At 49.2% G+C, this 21,727-nt stretch overlaps 1 protein-coding gene across 1 annotated transcript in view; it reads left to right on the top strand.

Annotated features, from left to right (window-relative positions):
- KL (klotho) overlaps positions 1 to 11,041 on the top strand; it is a 72,448-nt gene extending 61,407 nt beyond the window's left edge. The window contains exon 5 of the mRNA XM_074986471.1: positions 3,197 to 11,041. Within this exon, the coding sequence (XP_074842572.1) occupies positions 3,197 to 3,534 (338 nt within the window). The 3' untranslated portion in view covers positions 3,535 to 11,041. The remainder of the gene's footprint in view (positions 1 to 3,196) is intronic.
- Positions 11,042 to 21,727: the final 10,686 nt, after the last annotated feature.

Here is a 21,727-nt window from a genome sequence, read left to right on the forward strand (position 1 = left end):
AGTGTGATGCCGTTGCAAAAAAAGTAAACATCGTTCCGGAATGCATTAGCGGGAGTGTCGTGAGCAAGACACAAGAAGTAATTATTTTGCTCTACTCTGCACTGATTAGGCCTCAGTTGGAGTATTGTGTCCAGTTCTGGGCACCCCCTTTAGAGGTGGAGAAATTGGAAAAGGTCTGGAGAAGAGCAACAAGAATGATTAAAGGTGTAGAGAGCATGTGCTGTGAGGGAAGACAAAGAATTGGGCTCGTTTAGTTTAGAAAAGAGAAGACTGAGTGGGGACATGATAGTGCTTTACAGGTACCTAAAAGAGGGTTACCAGGAGGAGGGAGAAAAATTGTTCTCGGCCTCTGACATAGGACAAGAAGCAATGGCCTTAAACTGCAACGAGGGAGGTTTAGGTTGGACATTAGGAAAATCTTCCTAACTGTCAGGGTGGTTAAACCCTGGAATAAATTGCCTAGGGAGGTTGTGAAATCTCCATCACTGGAGATATTTAAGAGCAGGTTAGATAGACCCCTATCGAGGAGGAGTCAAGATGGTGCTTGGTGCTGCTGTGAGAGCAGGGGACTGGACCTAACCTCTCAAGGTCCCTTCTAGTTCTAGTGTTCTATGGCCCCATCAAAGTCAGGAGAGCCTGCACTCATGGGTGCTAAATGTTTAGGGCTGAGTAAATCCTCTCACAAAGAGAGAGTGTGATGTGCAAGGCTATAGGCTGACTGGTTTTGGTGGTTATGGCTGGACACAAACAGCCTCTTGTGTCTCTTTTTTTATCTGCAGCCAACGTGGTGCCTATAATAACACAGCACCTAATAGATCCAACTTCTACTGTGACCAGGGAAACTTTGAATCTGATAGCTCCACCAGGAGACTCTTCCTCACATCAGAGGGTGAGCTGAGATCCGCATCGCCCTGTGGGATATTTTCACTATCCCCTAGCCTCACTCACCCTTTCTGCCACAAGCATTTCTGTTCTTGGTCATTGTTCCTGCAGAGAAAGAAGCAGTCTCAAGGATGCAGAGGTGTTCTTCCATCCCACTTGCCAACCTAGTTACACAGCCATCAGTACTGTTGGTTCCACCAGTAGTCCAGGATCTGGCCTTTCTTTGAGAAGCGTGAAGCTCCTCAGGAGTCTATGTTGTACTAGGTAGAAACTACTTTGGACACCACATGTAGAAGATAAGGGTCCTGGTTGATATTACTGGCTATGAGACTGGCGGTACCTTATGCTATGGGGTCCTGCCCTGCCAGTGGATCCCTCCTATTTGCACTGTTGTGGTCATAGGACCTCTACCTTAGACACATGGGATCTGTTGCATGAGCCTGTTTACCATTGTCCAGCCAACACCAACTGGTCCCATGACAGTATTCAGATGAAGGCGGTGAGACAGATCTTCCAATTCTGACCATTCTGGAGAGATTTCATACTATTCACTAAATGAGGTAGTAACTTCATTTGTCCATCTCTGCCTAATGACTTCATCACAACATCAGGAACTCTTGCCCAGGATGGTTCCAAGCTGCAGATGGAGTTTGAGGAAGTTCATTGGCCTCACACTGAGCATTTTGCAGCCTCCTGGTTCCCATTTAAATGGCCCTCCCACTCAAGGAGGCCATCATATACCTAGGAAAGATATAGAAAGCGTCAGGAGGCATTACTTCATCCAAAGTAGGAGAGTTCTTATTCTCACATCCATTGCCTAAGTCCGTGGCAGCATAAGTGGCTAAAGAGAAAACCAGGCAGCATATTTACTGACTTAAAAGCTTTGGTGCAGATCTGGAAAGATATTGAGGTGCCTTACTCCCTGTGAAACCTAAATACCTTTGAGGCTCTGGGCCTTCCAGCCTCTAGGGACCTCGCTAGTAGACTGGACAGGAGTTTACAACAAAGAATAAAATAGCTACTAGTCATTCTAGGGCAAGGTGCAAAGGGACCACCAGTTGTGAAAGGTAATATCTTTCCCAGTAAGTAAAGTGAGGTTTAAAAATACATTCTCGGATCCCATAATTTGCTGTCAGTTATTCCATACCTGTAAACTACAAGACAAATTCCTACAGGACAGTTTACAGCCAGGGTTACATACCAGCCTCACTAATTACCTCACCATGGTCAGATTTTTCATGCAACGGCACAGCCTGCTGCCAAGAAGCCTGTACATTTCAGTAAGAGCTTTGTTCTGCAAACATTTGTGCGAGTACATCTCTTCACTTCTCTGAGCTGAAGATACACTGTGGGATGATGTCAGCTGAATATTCCATGTGTGACTGGTCCTGATTCAGCAAGCTGCTTACGCACCTGCCCAACTTGCTTCAGAGGCTCTGATCATGTGTTTAAAGCTAGACTTGTGCTTGAGTACCTTACTAACTCAGATCTAAGCAATTAATGACTTCGGTCACCTCAGTCCAAAATCACAGGGCAATATCAAGAGATGGGGTTGATACACGTAGTATGTCCTGAAATGATTTCTGATGCTATGGAGCAGGATTTACCAACTGAGGAGCATTACATTGACTGTTCCAATTCCACACATACACCTATGTTAGGTTCTGTGCTCTCCTGATGCCATGAGCAGGAATGTTTTGCCATTTGGTAGCATTGTCTAAAGTGCTTGGTTGTGTTCCCCATATTTACCTTTTTTGCTAGGTGCTTGGATAGTAAACAGAGAAAACGAAAAAAATCCCAACAACCAAGCAACATAGCATGCAGGGGGTTGTGAAAGCTTCTGTTGTCCTGCCTTTCAAAAGATAATTTCAGTGGCAGCATGCTGGGATGAATTTCCAGCCCCTAACTTTCACTCACTCCATTGCAATGTAGTCATTGACTACACCTGTTAGGTTATACTACATGTGAATGTCTGTGCATGGGTGTACCAGTATTTGTTTTTTTACCTACACATTCCTGCATCCATTACTGAGTAAACTGTTACCTCAAAGTTATCATATATATTTAAGGAAAGAAGAGAAACTGTGATCATCACAGATTGCGTTGTATGGCGATTGTCCTCAAATGCTTGCTTTTTAGTAACAACCCATTAATGTACCTATGCCTATCTATCTTCTCTCCATGTGAGATGAGGTCAGGTCTGGAGTTGGCTATGAACTTCCTCAGCAGCATACACAAGCACAGAGCATTGTTCTTAAATAAATTAATAACTGCTTGATTTTTCCTTTCCCCTCCCCTGTTTTTTCTTTTGCAGCATACTCCCTGGACAACGTCAATCTACGGGGCTATTTTGTCTATTCTTTCAATGACAGGACTGCTCCCAAATATGGGCTCTATCGCTACATTGCTAATCAGTACGAGCCGAAGCCTTCCATGAAACGTTACAGAGAAATAATTGACAATAATGGCTTTCCCAGTTCAGAAACTCCAGATCAGCTGTGTCCAGAAGTGCTTGCTTTGTGCCCGGAATGTGCCCTGTTTCAAACCAGGAAATCTTTATTAGCTTTTATATCTTTTATATTTTTTGCTTTTGTTGTTACTGTGATCTTTATTATTTACTACTCTAAGAGAGTTGAAAGGAGGTATAAATAGTGCTGCCCCTTTGTATGCATGACGCCCTACTCCTTTGTTTGCATTCCCTTGGGAATTCTGAAGTGGTGGCATACATCCTTGTAATCACTTCAGTACTAGAAAACCATTTACATGGCATAATACTGTGAAGCTCTAACTCTGAAAAAGGATTGTGAACATAGGACCCTGAAATCCCTCCGCGTTTCAATACTTCTGGCTTATGGCAGATCCCTGATTCTTGTGCTCAGATTTATCTGTGAACTTGTATTGGGCCCTTTATTTGAGCAGGTATTTTCTTCCACTTGAGCAAGGGCATTTTAAAAAAAAAACAGAACAGAAAATAAGGCCTACAGTTAGTCTGATGGTGGAGACCAAAACAAAGATGTTAATTTAGATGTAAATTGTTCTTTTTTAAAGACATCAAATAGTAGAAAAATCTAGATCCAGAATTCTCAGGGTGAAAGACTCCTAAGAAAGAAATAAACTCTCTCTCCAAACCAGGTGTTATGACACTGGATACAAAAAGACATGATTTCAATGATTAGGAAAGTAGAGGCTCAGCAACTACATGTGCCAAAAGGAAAGGAGAGTCTTCTTAGGCTATGTCTACACTACATGATAAAGTAGAATTTAAGGCTGGTTGCTTGATTTTACAATGTCACTCTCTTCACTGTAAATACCATTAGGTCGATTTTAGGTAGCTCTGAGGTCAGTGTTGTAACACTATGGAAAGCTACTCGACATAGCATCAAGGTCAAATTTAAAAGTTTAAATTAAGGTGAGTGTGGAAATGCCATGTATTTTAACTGACTTTATTAGACTCCAGAGGTGGCCCACAATGCCCCACAGTCCTCTGTTCTGGCCACTTCCATCTCCGGTGCTCTCCAGGTGCACAGGAATTAGGTAACAGGAAGCCTGCAAATTTGAATTTGGCACCAGGAAGCCTGTGGCTGTGGGGTCATGCTTGTATGAGAGGCTGAGAAACTTCTTTCTTTCTTTGCTATCAGAGTGGTGAGCGCATATGCCCATTAAAAAGAGCCCCAGTGCAGAGTTCATGGTTCAGTGTCTACCTCTGCAAGCTGAGCACTAAGATTTTTTTTTTTCAGCACTGGTGCCAGGCTCTTTCTTACTGCACCACGTGGCAGCTAGGCTGCTGAGGGATCGTGCTTGTATGAGAGGCTGAGAAGCTTCTTTTCTGCGGTTTATATTTGTGCAGCCCACTCCCCCACCTCCCCAGCTGCCATGCAGTTGGGGTCTTTCCCACGGCTAACCACATCACATGGGTAGCCCCCAATCTAATAAAAGGATGTTCCTGCTGTTCAGTGCAGACCATGCTGCCAGGCAGCACTATCTCCTGGCTTGCGCGTAGCGAGGGATCCAATGACAGGAAAGAATTTGGAGGGCTTGCTGCTGCCTGGGGGATGTCCTCCCTGGTGGCTAAGATTTGGGGGGCTTGCCCCCCGCTCCTGAGCAACACTGAAGGTACTATCTCAACTGGCTCTTCATCCTCTGATCCCCAGAGCCCCCCCCATGGGATGAGGGGGCCGTCCCCCTAACAGTCAGTCAGGGCTGGGCCCCCCACCTGAGCAATGCTTCTTGTTGAAATTTGGTGAGCCCCATCCCCCACGTTGGACAACTCTGTAGTGGGAAGCCAAAAACCTTTCCCCTAACCTTTTCTATCCTTCTCCTTCTTGCTTGGACAAATTCCTTATCAAATGGCCCTCTTCAGCCAGGGAAATGTGGCTGTAGGGCCAGTTGAGAAGACATGGACACGTGCTGCTTTTTGCCGAATATTTGATAGTTCAGTTATAAAAGCAAGAGATTTCAGTTCATTTGGAGATCTTTGTTGATGCTTTCTTTCCAATCTTGGTTTCTTTTCACAAATTCCTTATCAAATGGCCCCCTTAAGAGAGGGAAAAGTGGCTGGAGAGCCAGTTGAGATAACACAAACTCCTGAGAGATCCCAGAGCACAGAAGCATTCGTGCTTGTTTAATTTTGGTGAGCCCCATCCCTGATGTTGGGCTCCTCTGTGTAATTAACTGGGAAGCCAAAAACTCTGCTGCACGGAAGCTCTTTTTTCCACACCTTTACTATCCTATCCTTTCTTTGTATCAGGGATCGTGTTTCTGTAAACGAGGGAGTGGGGACAGTGGCTTGAGGGCCAGTTGAGAAAACTCAAGACACCTGCTGCTTTTTGTAAAATCTTTGATAATTCAGTTATAAAAAGTAATTCAGTTATAGAAGCAAGAGATTTCAGTTAATTTGGTGATCTTTGTTGATGCCCTACTTTTCCTTCTGCAAAAATGTCCGTTTGCTTTCACGGGAAGGGAATGAAGGCTGTGCAGTGTGGGAAGATGACATCACATACCCACAACTGCTTGTGGGGCATTTTTTAACCATGCTGCACCAGCAGAAGTACCCAGAATGCTATGGGGCTGCGGAAACTGTGAGATAGGTTCCCACAATGTACTGATGCAACATTTGATATTTGGCGATTGAGTGGGGCAGCAGTAGGTTGACTTTGTGGGGTATCTGTGGAGAGGTGAGGATACTCATTTGAATTTCTAAAACCCAGTGTTACAAAATCAATTTTAATACTTTTGAATTTATCTCATAGTGTAGACATAGCATGCAGAGGACAGGGTGTGCGGAACTCAGGGTTTTTATTTCCCTGCTGTGTGATGACTTTGGATGAATCACTTAACTGCAAAGCAAGCTGCTGGTCCCATGCTACCCCTGTGTCTGTATTGGTGCTCTCACCCTGCCACTCTGCTGCCCTGGCTCCATGCTGGGGAGCATGACTCAGCTCCACTGTGGCCCTGATGTGAAGAGTTCCTTGGGAAACAGCAGCAGGGGAACCGAGTCATGTTTGGAGGGCGGTAAAGGTGGTCCCTCGCAAAGGGGTAGTCAGTGTTTAATTTGTGCCACGGCTGAGCCGCAGGGCCCCTACACTCACTGAAGCAGTTATGAAAATAAAATGAAAATTGCTTGAGCCCTGACACATCTTTCATTGCAAATTAAGCTGGGCGGAGGGCTCAGGCCTTGGACATGGGAGAGTTTAGGAGGATTAAAGAGTCTTGTGTTGTTTGCTGAAGGAGGAGAGCAGTAACTGTGAGGGATACAGGTACTCCCAGATGACAGATGGGAGAGCAGGCCCTGCTACCAGGAATGTGTATGCCTGACTGGGGCCGGGCAACGCAGCATCCCACCACTTAGGAACCAGGTCCTTCTCCTCCTACATGTGCACCTTTCCCCAACAATCCAAAAGAAAAACTTGCAGTTGGCTGCTGCTCCAGTTTGAATTATGCTGGGTCGGGGGCTGTAGGCTTTTAAATTTCTACCTGCATCCTGGAAACCTGCTGCCTTGTCTGCCATGGATTTAAGTCTTACACCTCTGGCTTTTGAAGCTTGCTTAATTATTCTCGTAAGAGTCTGACCCTGCTCCCAGTGGAGTCTCTTGCAGGGATTGCAGTGGGAATTGGATCAGATCCTGAAGTACCACTGAAAGTCTGAGTAGGGTGACCATCTGTCCTGGTTTTGGTGGGACAGTCCTGTATTTGGGATGTCAAAAAAGCGTTCCTACTTATTTTTTAAAAGGGATGAATTGTCCCATATTTAGGCCCTTGGGGGCTAGAGGAGTGTCCATGGCTGCTGCTTTCACAGGGCTCGGGGCCAGGAGCGCCTGCGGCTTCTGCTTCCCAAGGGCTTGGGGGAGGGGGAGCACCAGCTCCCTGGGGCTTGGTGCAGCTGGGGGAAGCCGCCCCTACCCCCCCATATCTCCCTCTCCCGTATTTGGGACAGGGAGATGCGGTCACCCTAAGTCTGAGTGACTTTCCCTTCTCCACAACGCATCCCATTAGTGAAAAAAAAAAAGGAAGTTTTCATTAATAGATTCAGAAATTTGAGAGTAGAAAGGCCTGAAGGTAATTTTCTTTATTTACCTTTTGAAGCCCACTCTGCAAAAAGCAGAGCAATCATCATTTTCTCTGCCTTTGTGCTCACATTGTCTTCAGACACATTCATGCTTCTGTTTCCATATTGCTGCGTGTGCTACATTCCTCAAAGGAGAGGACTTTTTAATCTAATATGCTCTGTGTGTCAGTAATAAGTTCTTTATCTAGCAGGAGCTGATGTTGCTGTATTAAATATAAATATTTATCTGCTGTAAATTGAAATTTATGCGTGAAACATGCCTACTTTCATTTGCAAACTAGATTACATTGCTTTCCTATTTAGGCTATGTGCAGAAATAGAATATAATTATTGTTCAGTCACAGTAATTAATGTGCTTGTATTTTAGTTTCCAACTTAGTATAGTGTCTATTTGCTATGAGGATTCAGGTGAGAAATTCTGGGTAGGTGATAAAGCATAGAAAATGTACATTAGCCTGGTAAGGTTTGAGGAAGGAGAATGGATTTTAAAACTTCACTGTGTGGGGTTTCTACATTTACCTGCTGCTATATAAAAAAAAGAGTTCTCACTGAATATAGGGGGAGTTGAATGGATTTCTCCATGTCATTGTAAAGAGTCACCTTCTCTTTATGTATTTAACATGTAGCGTACTTCATAGTGTCAGGTGGAAAACTCAACTGCTGGTGAAAAGGACAATGTTTAATATATACAGTACATGGCCAAACACATCCATGGCCTAGTTTTCCTTGCTATAACTCTGCTAGCATAATTGACAGCGGGCTGGGTTTTAGAATAGCTGAGCATGTGCAGCTCCTGCTGGCTGCATTATATGAATGCATATGCTGAGCACTTCTGAAAATCCTAACCCAAAGCAAGTGTTTTATATCCCCACTCTCTTCGCCACTGGGGGGAGGGCATTTAAAATGGGTGTGTAACATGCTGCTGTTTCACTCCCTAGGGAAGATGATTGTGTAACTATCCTGAGCGAGTCATTTGTGCAGCTACAGTTTGAAATGTGGGAGGCCAGAGAGAAGACATGAAACCTGCAGTCACATTGAGGGGGACATAAATAGGGCAGCCCAAAGATAGCAGGAGACATGTCTGTTCCTCTTACCTGCCTCCGTGATTGCACCAGCACTGTTAAATATGCCCCTTCTGTTCCCCAGTTCCTAAATGTATACAGTAGGAAGACCACAACTTCTTAAAAATGTATAAAGTCTTCTCACATGTAGTGATAGGACGTGTGTTTTGGTGCGAATTGGACTAGGGATGGGGTTGCTGGGGTTGCATGGTTAGGTTGGCATTTTGCCAAATGATCATGCAGTTCCATTTAAGAAATCACCATTGTGAAAATTTCCATCTCTTAAATCAGTATAGGTTGAGCACCACTAAGACATATCAACTAGTTAAGTATCTGCAACAACTGCAGGTTCTTCCGCTGCTTAGGTTAGGGGGTATTGTAATCACTGAGTGGTTCTCAAATGGGGACTATTTGGTGGAAATGAATCAGGGATTCGTTGCAGTAATGCCCCAGAAACATTATCCAAGGCAAAGCTGCTGGCTTTCAAAACTGACTGTAAGTACCACTGAAGGACGCTGACTTCATGGATTCTGTATAAAAATACATAGAAATATTTTCCACAATATACCCTAGTCACTCCAGTTCATGCGCAGGCTCTTTTAAACCTGAGCGCTCGCTTTTAACGAAGAGGGGAGTGACCAGAGTGAAGTGTTTGGAGAAATGACACTTTGGCGCTAACAAAGCGCTTCGCCGTTTCAGAGCACTACCCAGCTAAGTGAACGACATGGCAGTAAACCCTCGATTTAACGGACTGATGGGGGGAGGGGTGTCTGCTATTACCGGAAGTCCGTTAAATGTGAGGGTTTGCTGCCCACCCAGCCCCCCGCTGGTTCCCCTCTACCCCCAGTCTCCCCACCTCCCAAAGAAAACCCTGCCACTCCCCAGTGCCACTGAAGGAGCCGCTGGACCTTGCTGTGTGGCTGGAGCCGCCCCGCCACGCATGGCTGGAGGAGCTGCCGCCAGAGCCACCATGCGCTTCTCCCACTGGGGTGGGGTGCGTATGCAAGTGCCAGTCTGGCTGTGTACATGCCCCACCCCGGGTGGGAGGAGCACACGGCAGCTCTGGTGAGGGAGGTGGCAGCTCCTCCAGGCTGTGGCAGCGATGTATGTTTTGTGGGGGACGGGAGGATGATTTTATGGACCCCAGTGAACTTTGGGAGCAATGGGGGGGACGTTCGTTGTTCCTGCAGTTTGCTGAATTGAGGTCCGTAAAATCAAGTGTTTATTGTAATGCTGCGCCTCTGGCCTAAGCAAACTACAAGTTATTTTGCTAGAGCACATGCCAGAGTCTGGACCAGAGGAGGGCAAGATATGGCCCGTGGGCTTCTCGGGCACTGAGCAGCCAGCCACTCCTTTAAATGGCTTCCTGCTCCCTGTAGCTCTCTTCTCCAGACACTGGAGGGGAGGAGGGAGGGGCTTTGTGCACTGCTCCCACCCGCTTGAAAAATATCTCAACTCCCATTGGCTGGTCTGTGGTTTCTGGTTAATAGGAACTCAGAGATTTTGCTGGGACAGGATCATCACACGAAGCCTCCCCCTCTCCTCCAGCGTCTAGAGCACTGGCCTGTGGCTGCACCAGGCAGAGCACCGGCTGCAGGGCTGCTGGATGGGAGCCGCTCAGGTCAGTCTCCTGGCCAGAGCCTGCCTCTGGCACCCCAGACCCTGCCTCCCCCTAACGCTGTGCCCCTTGCACCCCTACCCTTCGCAGACCCTGTACCCCAGTTCCCTGCCACAGGTCACAACCGTCTCCTTCATCCAAACTCCCTCCCAGACCCAACACACCCTCGTGCCCCCCACTCCCTTCCCCAGGGCCTCCTCTGCACCCTCACTCAATCCTAGACCCTGCACCTCCCCATCATCGTCATGGAAAAGTGCAGCCCTTGGCCGCTTGCCAGTTTCTGGGAGTGCCCCGCCCCCATCAGAAACTAATGCTCACCCCTGGACTGGATGCAGCAGTTTACTTCGTTTTATGGAGATTAGGAACTGTTGTCAGATGCCTTGAAAGTTTCCAGAAGAGGTCTTCAGTGATCCAAGACTGCACACCTCTCCCCGAAGGCTTGCGCAACAGTTGCACTGTGCCCCCTTGCAGACTGACTCAGCTTTTTCTCAGCAATCAGGGCGTGCTATGGAGGGCATTTTTTTTCTCGTTCAATATTTATTTGTAGATGGCAATGTAACACTTCTGTGAAGCGTGCGCCGATAGTAGCCTGTGCCCTGAGTGGATAGCAATCAGGTTTTAATTTTTAAACAGAAGGTTGTTATATAAAGGTAGTGACATCTAAAAGAGCCTAGGACGTTATTTTTGAAAATTAACGAGCTTTTGCATCGGAGGTAGTTGTTTTTGGTATGCTGAATCAAATGCACATTCTCATGTTATTAATTGTGCCAAGAGAAGGTACGCTATTGCCAATTTACAACTCTAAAACTGTTGTAGAATATCAGGCTATGTTTTGATTCAAAATATTCTTGTGATACAGGTGGAAATCTGCTGTTTTTATTGTAAAAAATTATAATAGAAAGCATTTGCAAAACATATGCTGTGTACCTTGTATTTATATTGTTGTGACTGGAGTTACTCTATACCCCAAGCCTCAGTTCAGGATGGGCAGTCATTTTTGATGGGGAATTGGGGGGACACTCCAAGAATTTGGTAAGTGGTTAAGGTCCGCTCTCTTCCATAATCTGGGAAGGGGTTGTAACTAGGGGCAGGAGTGCAGGAGGGGGTTTGGGTTGTGACGGGGTGGGGGGGTAGGAGATTGGGGTGCAGGTCTGGGAGGATATGTGGGTGCAGGGGCAGAGGTGCAGAGGGCTCGGGTTATGTAAGGGGGTTGCAGGAGGAAAGGACTGTGGAGTCAGGCAGGCTGTGGCCAGGAGGCACTTACCTGGTGGCTCCCAGCCAGCAGCCTAGCAGGTTCCTTAGCCGGAGTCCCTGCCTTCACCGTCGTGCTCAGACAGCTTCAGAGGCCGTGTGTAGGGATCTGAGGTGAAAGCTGTGAGCCTGAGGGAGGAGAAGTGTACTTCATATGCATCCAGTCCTGCAAATAGGCAGCTCCTATTGGCTGGAAACCAGCCAATGGGAGCTGCAAGATTTTTCTGGGGGTGAGGGCAGTGTGAAGCTCCTCTTCCCCCACCTCCCACAAGCTCACAGCATTCACAGAGCCCCTCCACCACCCGACCATATTGCTAAGGGAGAGGTTTTGACTAAACAACTGCAGTTCAAAGTGAGCAGTAGCGGGTTCTTGCTTTGGTGCCTGGGGCATTTCAGCTGGGAGTCAGGGCCCTTCAGCCCTAGTGCCTGGGGGGCCTCCCAAGGCCTGTCTTTGGTTCCAGCACAAGGCGCATTCAGATTTCCAGGGCAGGCTCAGCTATTGTCTCTCATTGGGGTCTCTTGGCACTGGCTCACTATTCCAGCTGCGGATGCTCTCCCAGACGTCCCACACAGGAGTGTTTAAAGATACGAAGGCTCTCCCACTTTGTACTGGCCAGAAGGGCCAGCAATGACGGTAGGGGGTGGAAAGGAGTGAGTGCGGGAGGGGGAGGGGTTGAGCAAGGGCAGGAGCTCAGGGAGAAGGGGGTGAAAGGATGGGGACTCTGAGAGAAGGGGCAGCATGAGATGGTGGTGCCACAATTTGGCCTCTGGTGGCTCCAACTTTGAGGGAACTTCCACGGCTCATGGTCCCAAAGAGACCCGGCCTCACTGTCATGTCTGGCAGTCACAGCCTGTTCCACATGCGGCTCTGCATTCGCTCCTGCTTCCAGCTTCTTTCCAGTTCTCTGCTTGTCACATAGCTACTCTTTCAACTTCCAGACAGACCCTGCCTGGATCCTGGTTTTTCCCTCTTCTCATCTGACCAGGGGAAAAGAAAGTGCAGTGGAGGGAAGGGGTCTGGGCCTTTTAGTGCCCTGCATGAAGCTTCAGTAGGTGGATTTTTAGGATGTTATGATTTTTAATTAACCCTGTTGATTAGCTTCCTTCTGCCATATTAGCAGCAATTTGTATTTGATTATTGCCAATGACTAATACCAGATCTACCCTTAAATTTTGCTCGGGGGTAGCCATGTTAATATGTAGCTTTGCAAAAAAACCAAACAGTCCTGCAGCACCTTAAAGTCCTTAGGATGTCACAGGACTGCTTAAATTTTGCTGGCATAGCTGTGTCACTTAGATGCATGATAGTGTTATGGTTCTGGTTTGGGTTTTTTGCTATATAGCGCCATTGGAGAAAGCCCTAGTGTAGATGTAGTTGTTCTTCGAGTGGTCCCCGTGGGTGCTCCACAATAGGTGTCGGGCTTGCCCGGCGCCACAGATCGGAATTCTTCTAGCAGTTTCTATTGGATCGCGCGTGCCCCGACACGCACTGCTCCCTTGCGCGCCCCCGGCCATGTGCGTGATCCAGTCCCCGCCAGTTCCTTCTTAACCGCCATCGGCTGCAGACGGAATCCGCTCCGGCTAAAGCCAGAGACAGATAAGATAGTTGTTTTTATGTGTAGTTTGTTTGTTTTTGTCACTATCAAAAAAAAAAAAGAGAAAGAAAGAGAATATTAGACAGCAGAAAGAAGAGGAACGAAGGAGAGGGGGGCGGACAAGAAGGCTAGTTAAGCTGTCCGCTGCCCCGCAGACCGGTCGGTGAATGTTATTTTGGGTTAGAAAGCACTGATTAGTGGCTAAGTACCCTATTAACAGTAAAGACTCACTGCGATGGCCTCCTCGGGGTTTAAGAAGTGTGAGTCATGCCGCGAGGCTATGCCGGCCTCCGATGGGCATAGTGAATGCATTCGCTGCCTGGGAGAGTCACACGTTACCCAGAAGTGTTCCCACTGCGCTAAGCTTACAGCCAGGACCAGGAAAGATAGAGGGATGAGGCTCAAAATGATCTTGTTTGATAAGGCTCTCCAGCCAGAACCGCCAGAGAAGCCTCACCCAGAAGGGCCTTCTGGGTTGCATAAAAGGAAGGCAGCCTCCTTGACCCCCTTGGTGCAGAAGAGGAGGAAACTCTCCCCGGCTTGATCCTTGCTGGCGGGCCCAGCGGGCAGGACGAGCGGAATGCAGAGCCCCCAGCCGTGAGCTCATGAAAGCGGCAGCGCAGCAGCGCACGTGGCAGAGGCTGAGCCTCCGATTACACAACAGGCGGCACGGAAGGCGCCGCGAGGGCCAGTGAGGCAAGCGCCGGAATCGGCAGCGCCAACGCATGCGGCACCGGCTCCCGCAGCGCCGATGGCACAGGAACACCCGACACGGAGCCTATTGGCGCCAGAGGAAGTTACCTGCGCGGCACAGCTGCTGACTGTGCCGAGCGCGGTGCCCACAACAGGGCCGAGATCCCCCGCATGGGAAGGGGCAAGGCAAAAACAAAAACTCGGCACCTCAGTCCATCTCCAGGCAGGGCCGTGCTGCCCTTATCTCCTGGCCCCCCGCCCCGAGATACAGACGCCACACCGACGGGCTGTAACTCCACCGTCTTATTTAGGGCCTCCCTCTCCGTTCCTCCAACCAATTTCGCCGTGGCTTGGGCCACCTTCACCATTTCTGGGCATGGATCCCCTTGAGTACTATCACAGACCAGCTTCACCACTATGTCATCGCGGAGTGTACCCAGACATCATGGGTACACTCCCCGATCATGGTCCAGGTCTCCATCACCGGGCCCTTGCCCATGCTGCTATGGTCGTCCTCATCATGCTGAACACAGACACCTCAGGTCGAGATCCAAGGGCAGGTCCTCCCCTGCTACTCGTCAATACTCCCGTGTACACTCTCGCTCTGGGACGGGAACACAGTTGTCTCAGGGGGAATTAGGTCCAGAATCCCAAGGCTTCCCTTCACAGTCCTCCAGGGAGCAAGTATATCAATGAACTCGGGAGCCAGAGGATTTGAGGGAGGTTTACCCCAGTGGTTCCTCCTCATCCTCCCCAGATGAGGCCATGGCCCCCAGGGATGTTTCCCCCCCAGATGACCTTAAACAATTCCAGGAGGTGTTCAAAAGAGTAGCTTTCACACAGGACATTCAAATAGCAGAGGTGCAGGAGAAGCATCATAAACTCCTGAAAAATTTGAGACCCCCGGCTTCATCTAAAATCGCTATCCCACTGGACGAAGCCATTATGGAGTCAGCCACTAACATATGGCAGACCCTGGCCTCTATTCCGCCTAGAAACAAGAGAGCGGATAAGAAGTACTTCGTCCCAGCCAAGGGCATGGAGTTCCTCTTTAGTCACCCGCAGCCCAATTCTTTGGTGGTCAAATCGTCCCAGCAGAGGTCGAAGACGTCTCAGTACAAGTCGGGGGGGTCGGATAAAGATGCTAAGAAGCTAAAGCTGTTTGGCAGGAAGGTGTATTCCTCCTCTACCCTATTATTGAGAATGGCAAATTACGCGGCACATCTATCAAACCACAACTTTGACAATTACTCTAGACTCACTCCCCTCATGGATTCACTCCCAGAGGACAAGAAGCTCGTGTAAAAGGCGATTGTCCAAGAGGGCTATGCGGCGTCGCAGACGGGAGTCCAGATTGCCCTGGACGTGGCAGACACAGCGGCACGTTCAACAGCTGCAGCAGTGGTAATGCGTAGGGAATCCTGGCTCCAGACATCTGGTATCCCCAGGGACCTGCAGGCGAAGATCGTGGATCTTCCCTTTGATAAGCAAAAGCTGTTTGCGGACTCATCCGACTCGGTCCTCCACTCCAGCAAAGACTCGAGGGCCACACTTAGGACCTTGAGTATTTATACTCCCCCACAGAAGAAGAAGAAATTTTATCCTCAGCAAAGACACTACGCTTACCAACCACAGCGTGCTCAATATCAGCAAGGCTACGACCAAGGGTGCCATCAAGAGCAGCAGCAATACAGGACTCCCAGGCGACGTTCTCAACAAAGCCTTACGCCCTCGGGGCAGGCCCAGAGACAGCAAGTTTGATGGGTATGTCGGGGGCTGCACTATCAACACCATCGCTCAATGCCACTCTCATCTCATGTTCCATCATCGCCTCAAACCGTTCCACTCCCAGTGACAAAAGATCACCACAGACAAATGGGTGCTAGAAATTATAGCCACAGGTTACACGATCCCTTTCCAGTCACTTCCACCGACGAAGCCTCCCGCCAAGCCTCATCTCAGGGACGCTGCCCACGAGGCGAGGCTCAAGCAGGAGGTAGATCACCTCATGTTCACAAGGGCAGTGGAAAGAGTGCCGGAACAATTCCAAGGGAAAGGTTTTTATTCACGCTACTTCCTAACAGAAAAGAAAACAGGAGGCTTGAGGCCGATCTTGGATCTATGGGGCCTCAACCGTTACTTGCGCAAGCAACGCTTTCGGATGATCACAGTTGCCTCCATACTTACGGCACTGGACGATGGAGACTGGTTTGCAGCCCTCGACTTACAAGACGCTTACTTTCATATAACAATCCACCCGGCACACAGACGCTTCCTCCGCTTCACGGTCGGCAGGGAACATCTCCAGTACAGGGTTCTTCCGTTCGGCCTTTCTTCGGCACCCAGAGTCTTTACCAAAACCCTGGCAGTGGTATCAGCCTACCTGCACAGACAGGGGGTGTTTATTTTCCCATATCTGGACGACTGTCTGCTGAAAGGGGCCTCAAAGGCAGAGGTCATACGCATGCTACGCGTCACTGCGAACACGTTTACTTTGCTAGGCCTAGTTATCAACCTCGCAAGTCAAAGACCGAACCCACACAAGATATAGAGTTCATAGGGGCATGCATAAACTCTATCACAGCAAGAGTATACCTGCCCGATGCCCGCTTCTGCGCCATCAACTCCCTGGTGCAAGTCATGACGTACAGCCCCATGGTGCCGGTCCTTACGTGCCTGCAGCTGTTGGGGCACATGGCGGCAGCGACATTTGTGGTACAGAATGCCAGGTTACACATGCGAAGCCTCTGCATTGGCTGGCGAGTGTTTACAAACCGGCATCCCACACTGCCCACAGGGTAGTGTCGCCCACGACGGAGGTGTGCAGATCCCTAGCGTGGTGGGAAAATCCCAAGAATCTGCTAGTGGGGGTGCCTTTTCACCAACCACAAATTTCTATCTTTCTTACTACCGATGCCTCCCACGTAGGATGGGGAGCGCACATTGGCAGCAAGGTGACGCAAGGGCTTGCTGCGGAACAGACACTGCAGACATAAACATACGGGAGCTCAGAGCAGTGTTCAATGCGTGCAGACATTTTTGAGATCGCCTGCATGGCAAAGTAGTCGGGATCAATACCGACAATACCTCCACTATGTTCTACATCAATCGACAAGGAGGAGCATGATCACGTGCGTTATGTGCGGAAGCAGTCCGACTGTGGAACTGGTGCATTGCCAACAACATAATGTTGAAAGCCTCGTACTTGCCGGGCACTCACAACGTGAAGGCAGATCAGCTGAGCAGGAGCTTCGCACTCACGCACGAATGGCAGATCCGCTCCGACCTGCTACGGCGCATATTTCGTACATGGGGGTTTCCCCAAGTCGATTTGTTTGCCACCCAGTACAACAAGAAGTGTCCCCAGTACTGCTCCAGAGCAGGAATAGGACGGGGGTCCCTGGGGGACGCATTCATGATTTCGTGGAAGGGCCCTCTACTCTACGCGTTTCCCCCCACAACGCTTATCCACAAGGTTCTGCAGAAAGCCAGAAGGGAGAGAGCTCGCATGAGACTCATAGTACCAACTTGGGACTGACAACAATGGTTTCCCTTGCTTCTGCGCATGTTGGATCGTCCACCACTTCCCCTACCAGTGGCGCTGGACTTACTCACGCAGGCTCAGGGGTCCATAGTGCACCCGCACCCTCAGGGTCTGCGCCTACAACCATGGTTAATCCATGGCTCAGCACCTTAGAGAGCACGTGTACGGAGGGAGTACAACAAGTCCTGGAGTGTAGCCGAAGGACCTCCACCAGGAGGACTTATGAACAGAAATGGACTCGATTTACAGCCTGGTGTTCCGCCAAGCAGTTAGCTCCCCTTGACGTTCCTATAACTGTAATACTAGAATACCTATTGGACCTCAAACGAGACGGGCTTTCTCTATCCTCGCTAAAGGTTCACCTCGCTGCTATATCAGCTTTTCGGCATACAGAGGAAGGGCCCACTGTATTCGCCCACCCTATCGTCAAAAGGTTCTTGAAGGGCCTGGTAAACTTTTACCCCCCTCGAAAACCGCTTCCGCCGTCATGGAGTTTGGACTTGGTGCTCAGCACGCTATCGGGACCACCCTTCGAACCATTAGCCACGGTACCCCTCCAACTCCTTACGATGAAAACAACCTTCCTCCTTGCGATTACGTCAGCCCACAGGGTGAGCAAGCTCGCTCGCAGCAGTGATGGCAACGCCGCCCTGCACAGTATTCTCAAAGGAGGCGGTAACCTTATGGTTACACCCAGCCTTCGTTCCAAAAGTTTCCTTGGAGTTCCATCTTAATGAACCAATAGTTTTACCCTCGTTTTACCCAAAGCCTCACAGCTCCAGCGAGGAGGTGCGCCTCCATCTCCTAGACGTGAGAAGGGTGTTGGCCTTTTACATAGACAGAACTAAGTCCTTCCGGAAAATGGACAGGCTTCTAGTGTCTCTCGCTCCCAGGTCAAAAGGGGAAGGCCTCTCTTCACAGAGAATTTCAAAGCACATTGTGTCCTGTATAAAAATGTGCTACAAGCTTTGAAAGACCCCTTTGTTGGCCCCACCTAAGGCTCACTCCACCAGGGCGGTGGCAGCGTCAACACCCTTCTTCAAGGGCATCGCGTTAAAAGACATCTGTAGAGCGGCGACCTGGTCATCCTACGACACCTTCGCCAAGCATTATGCCCTACATCAGGTATTCGAGGAGGATACCCGTCTGTTGACAGCAGTCCTCTCGAGGGCAAGCTGCACATGAATCGATTACCCACCTCCTTACTTGGGTTACTGCTGGGTAGTCACCTATTGTGGAGCACCCACGGGGACCACTCGAAGAAGAAAGAGAAGTTACTCACCTGTAGTAACGATGGTTCTTTGAGATGTGTCCCCGTGGGTGCTCCACCACCTGCCCATGCTCCCCGCTTCGAATCTCTGTCTAGTGTTTTTCAGGAGCATCCGAGGTGGTTGGTCAAGGAACTGGCAGGAACCGGATCGTGCACATGGCCGGGGGCACGCAAGGGTGCGGCACGCGTCAGCGCATGCGCGATCCAATAGAAACTGCTAGAAGAATTCCAATCTGCGGCGCCGGGCGAGCCCGACACCTATTGTGGAGCACCCACGGGGACACATCTCGAAGAACCATTGTTACTACAGGTGAGTAACTTCTCTTTATACCGATGCAAAAGTGCTTCTGCTTATTTTGCTTGCCAAAATGGAATAACGTGACAAACACACTTTTTTGCCAGTCTGGCTGCACCTGGACTTGAAGGTTCTACTTGAATAGCTATACTGACAAAACCCTCCTAGGCCTGGCCTACCATTAAATCTTAGAACAGCATAACTATGTGGATTAGGGCTGTTTTGTTTTGTTTTGTTTTTCCCCACAATGCTGTCAAACTGGGAGGATGTGCCTCGTGGCTTCCTGCAGGAATCTGTCCCGGGTACAGGGCTGTTCTGTATTTTCAATAAAGAGTTGGATAATGGACTGGAAAGCATGCTTTTAAAGTTTGTGGATGACATCAAGCTGGGAGGGGTTGTTCGTGTTTTGAAGGGCAGGATTAGAATTCAAATCAACCTTGGCAAATTGGAGAATTGGTCTGAAATCAACAGAGGAAATTCAATAAACAAATGCAAGGTGCTACCCTGAGGAAGGAAAAAAGAAATCCCCAAATACAAAAAGGGAATAATTGGCAAGATGCCAGTACTGCTGAAAAGGGTCTGGGGGTTACAGTGCGGAAGTGTGTCTATGATGTGATACAATTGCAAAAAAGGTTAACGTAATTCTGAGGTGCATAAAAAGTTATACAGTTCTAGGTTCCACATTTTAAGAAGGTCCTGGGCTAACTGAGTCCAGAGGAGGACAAACTAACGTGATAAAAGGTTTAAAAAACCTGATGTATGAAGAGAGTGAATAGGTTCAAAGCTGAAATGGTGTGAGTTTGCTACTTGAGAGTTACTTATGATGGCATCCACCTTTCTACAGACTAGGTGGGGAGAGTCCCAGGACTGTGATTCAGTAGTATGACGCTCCACGGGAGTGAGCAGACAGTTGCCCACATCAAGAATTTGGACTTCAGGGCTACGTCTACACGTGCAGCCAACATCGAAATAGTCTATTTCGATGAATAACGTCTACACGTCCTCCAGGGCCGGCAACGTCGATGTTCAACTTCGACGTTGCTCAGCCCAACATCGAAATAGGCGCAGCGAGGGAACGTCTACACGTCAAAGTAGCACACATCGAAATAGAGATGCCAGGCACAGCTGCAGACAGGGTCACAGGGCAGACTCAACAGCAAGCCGCTCCCTTAAAGGGCCCCTCCCAGACACAGTTGCACTAAACAACACAAGATCCACAGAGCTGACAATTGGTTGCAGACCCTGTGCCTGCAGCATAGATCCCCAGCTGCCGCAGAAGCAGCCAGAAGCCCTGGGCTAAGGGCTGCTGCCCACGGTGACCATAGAGCCCCGCAGGGGCTGGAGAGAGAGCATCTCTCAACCCCCCAGCTGATGGCCGCCATGGAGGACCCAGCAATTTCGACGTTGCGGGACGCGGATCGTCTACACGGTCCCTACTTCGACGTTGAACGTCGAAGTAGGGCACTATTCCTATCTCCTCATGAGGTTAGCGACTTCGACGTGTCGCCGCCTAACGTCGAAGTTAACTTCGAAATAGCGCCCGACGCGTGTAGACGCGACGGGCGCTATTTCGAAGTTGGTGCCGCTACTTCGAAGTAGCGTGCACGTGTAGACGCAGCTCAGAAGACACAAACAGTTCAAGAATGCATTTCCAAGCTCAAATTCACACATTCCCAGGGCAGATGGCACCAACCAACCCTCAGTAACTTACTTAATACAGTTAAAGGACTTCAGGCCACTTTCGGAGCTGCATATCAACCAGCTATACCATGATGGGTGTTGCCATTTCAGCTTTGAACCTGTTCCCTATCTGGTGCTAAAAACGAATGCGTCCTTTAAACAAATCGAAAGGAAAGATCACTATAAACCTGTGTCTGGGGTTACGATGGGGTTGTGTGAAACCTTGTTGAAGTGCACGGGCACAAGAGCCAAGCAATATGTAGGATAAATGTAAAAAGCAGCCAAGTTCCTTTTACAGACTGGAGAGCTAAACCATAGGCGCTATTACCCAGAGCACAGACCACATGCCAGGCTAGCTAGGAATCTGACCTATGTAAATGAATGACATAAATTAGGGGCTGAATGCACATGCATGGGACTGCTTTTTGATTGGTTAAGTGTGTTCGTGCATGAGAGAGAGAGACTAAGCAGCACAAACACCACAAGCTGTGTCTGCGCTACAAAGTGCAGTTTACAGAAGATGCTGCCTGTCACCGAAACTAGGGAGCATCCCCACAACAAGAGAATCGAGAATCTGTCAACAGAACACAGCAGTTTTGCCGGCACTTCTGTCTTGCAAGTTTGAGGCATAGCGCTGCTGTAGACGAATTCTGTTGACAGAATAGTAGTGGAGACACTCTTTTGTCGACAGAGGAGTCCTCCATGGGATCGGCCACCTGGGGCTGGGAGACGCTCTGCCTACTGGAAACAGAGCTCTGTGCTCTGCTCCTCCAGCCATCCTCAAAGGGACAGCAGCCCTGGAAACCCCATACCAGGAAATAGGAAGTGCATGAGCAGCCCAGCCAGCTTGTGTGCTTGTCCACAGCCACTCCAAAGTGATGTCAGCAGCCCAGTCCACCAGGGAGCAGAGAGAGGAGCTCCAGGACTCACCCCCAGCCAGGATGAGGTATGTCCTGTCCTGGATGGACCCTGAGGGCCGAGATCTCATCAGCCTGTGGGTGGAGGAGACATTGCTGCTGGATCCACAGCCAAAATCTGGAACACCCCGGGCCACAGCTGGGTTGCCAGAGCTCTGGCAAACTCTGTGGAGCAGTTCCGGGCAAAATTAAAGAACTGTGGCAGGGCTGTACCTGGGCTCAGGACAATGCTTGCTGCTCAGGGACACGACGGCCCAGCTGCCCCATTACAGGGCGCTCCACAAGCTCCTTGGGGTGGAGGACACTTCCCCCAACCCCCATGAACTTCCTGGACAGCTCTGGGGAGCCCCACCCCA

This window comes from Carettochelys insculpta, chromosome 1 (assembly GCF_033958435.1).
Source record: "Carettochelys insculpta isolate YL-2023 chromosome 1, ASM3395843v1, whole genome shotgun sequence".
Lineage (NCBI taxonomy): Eukaryota > Metazoa > Chordata > Testudines > Carettochelyidae > Carettochelys > Carettochelys insculpta.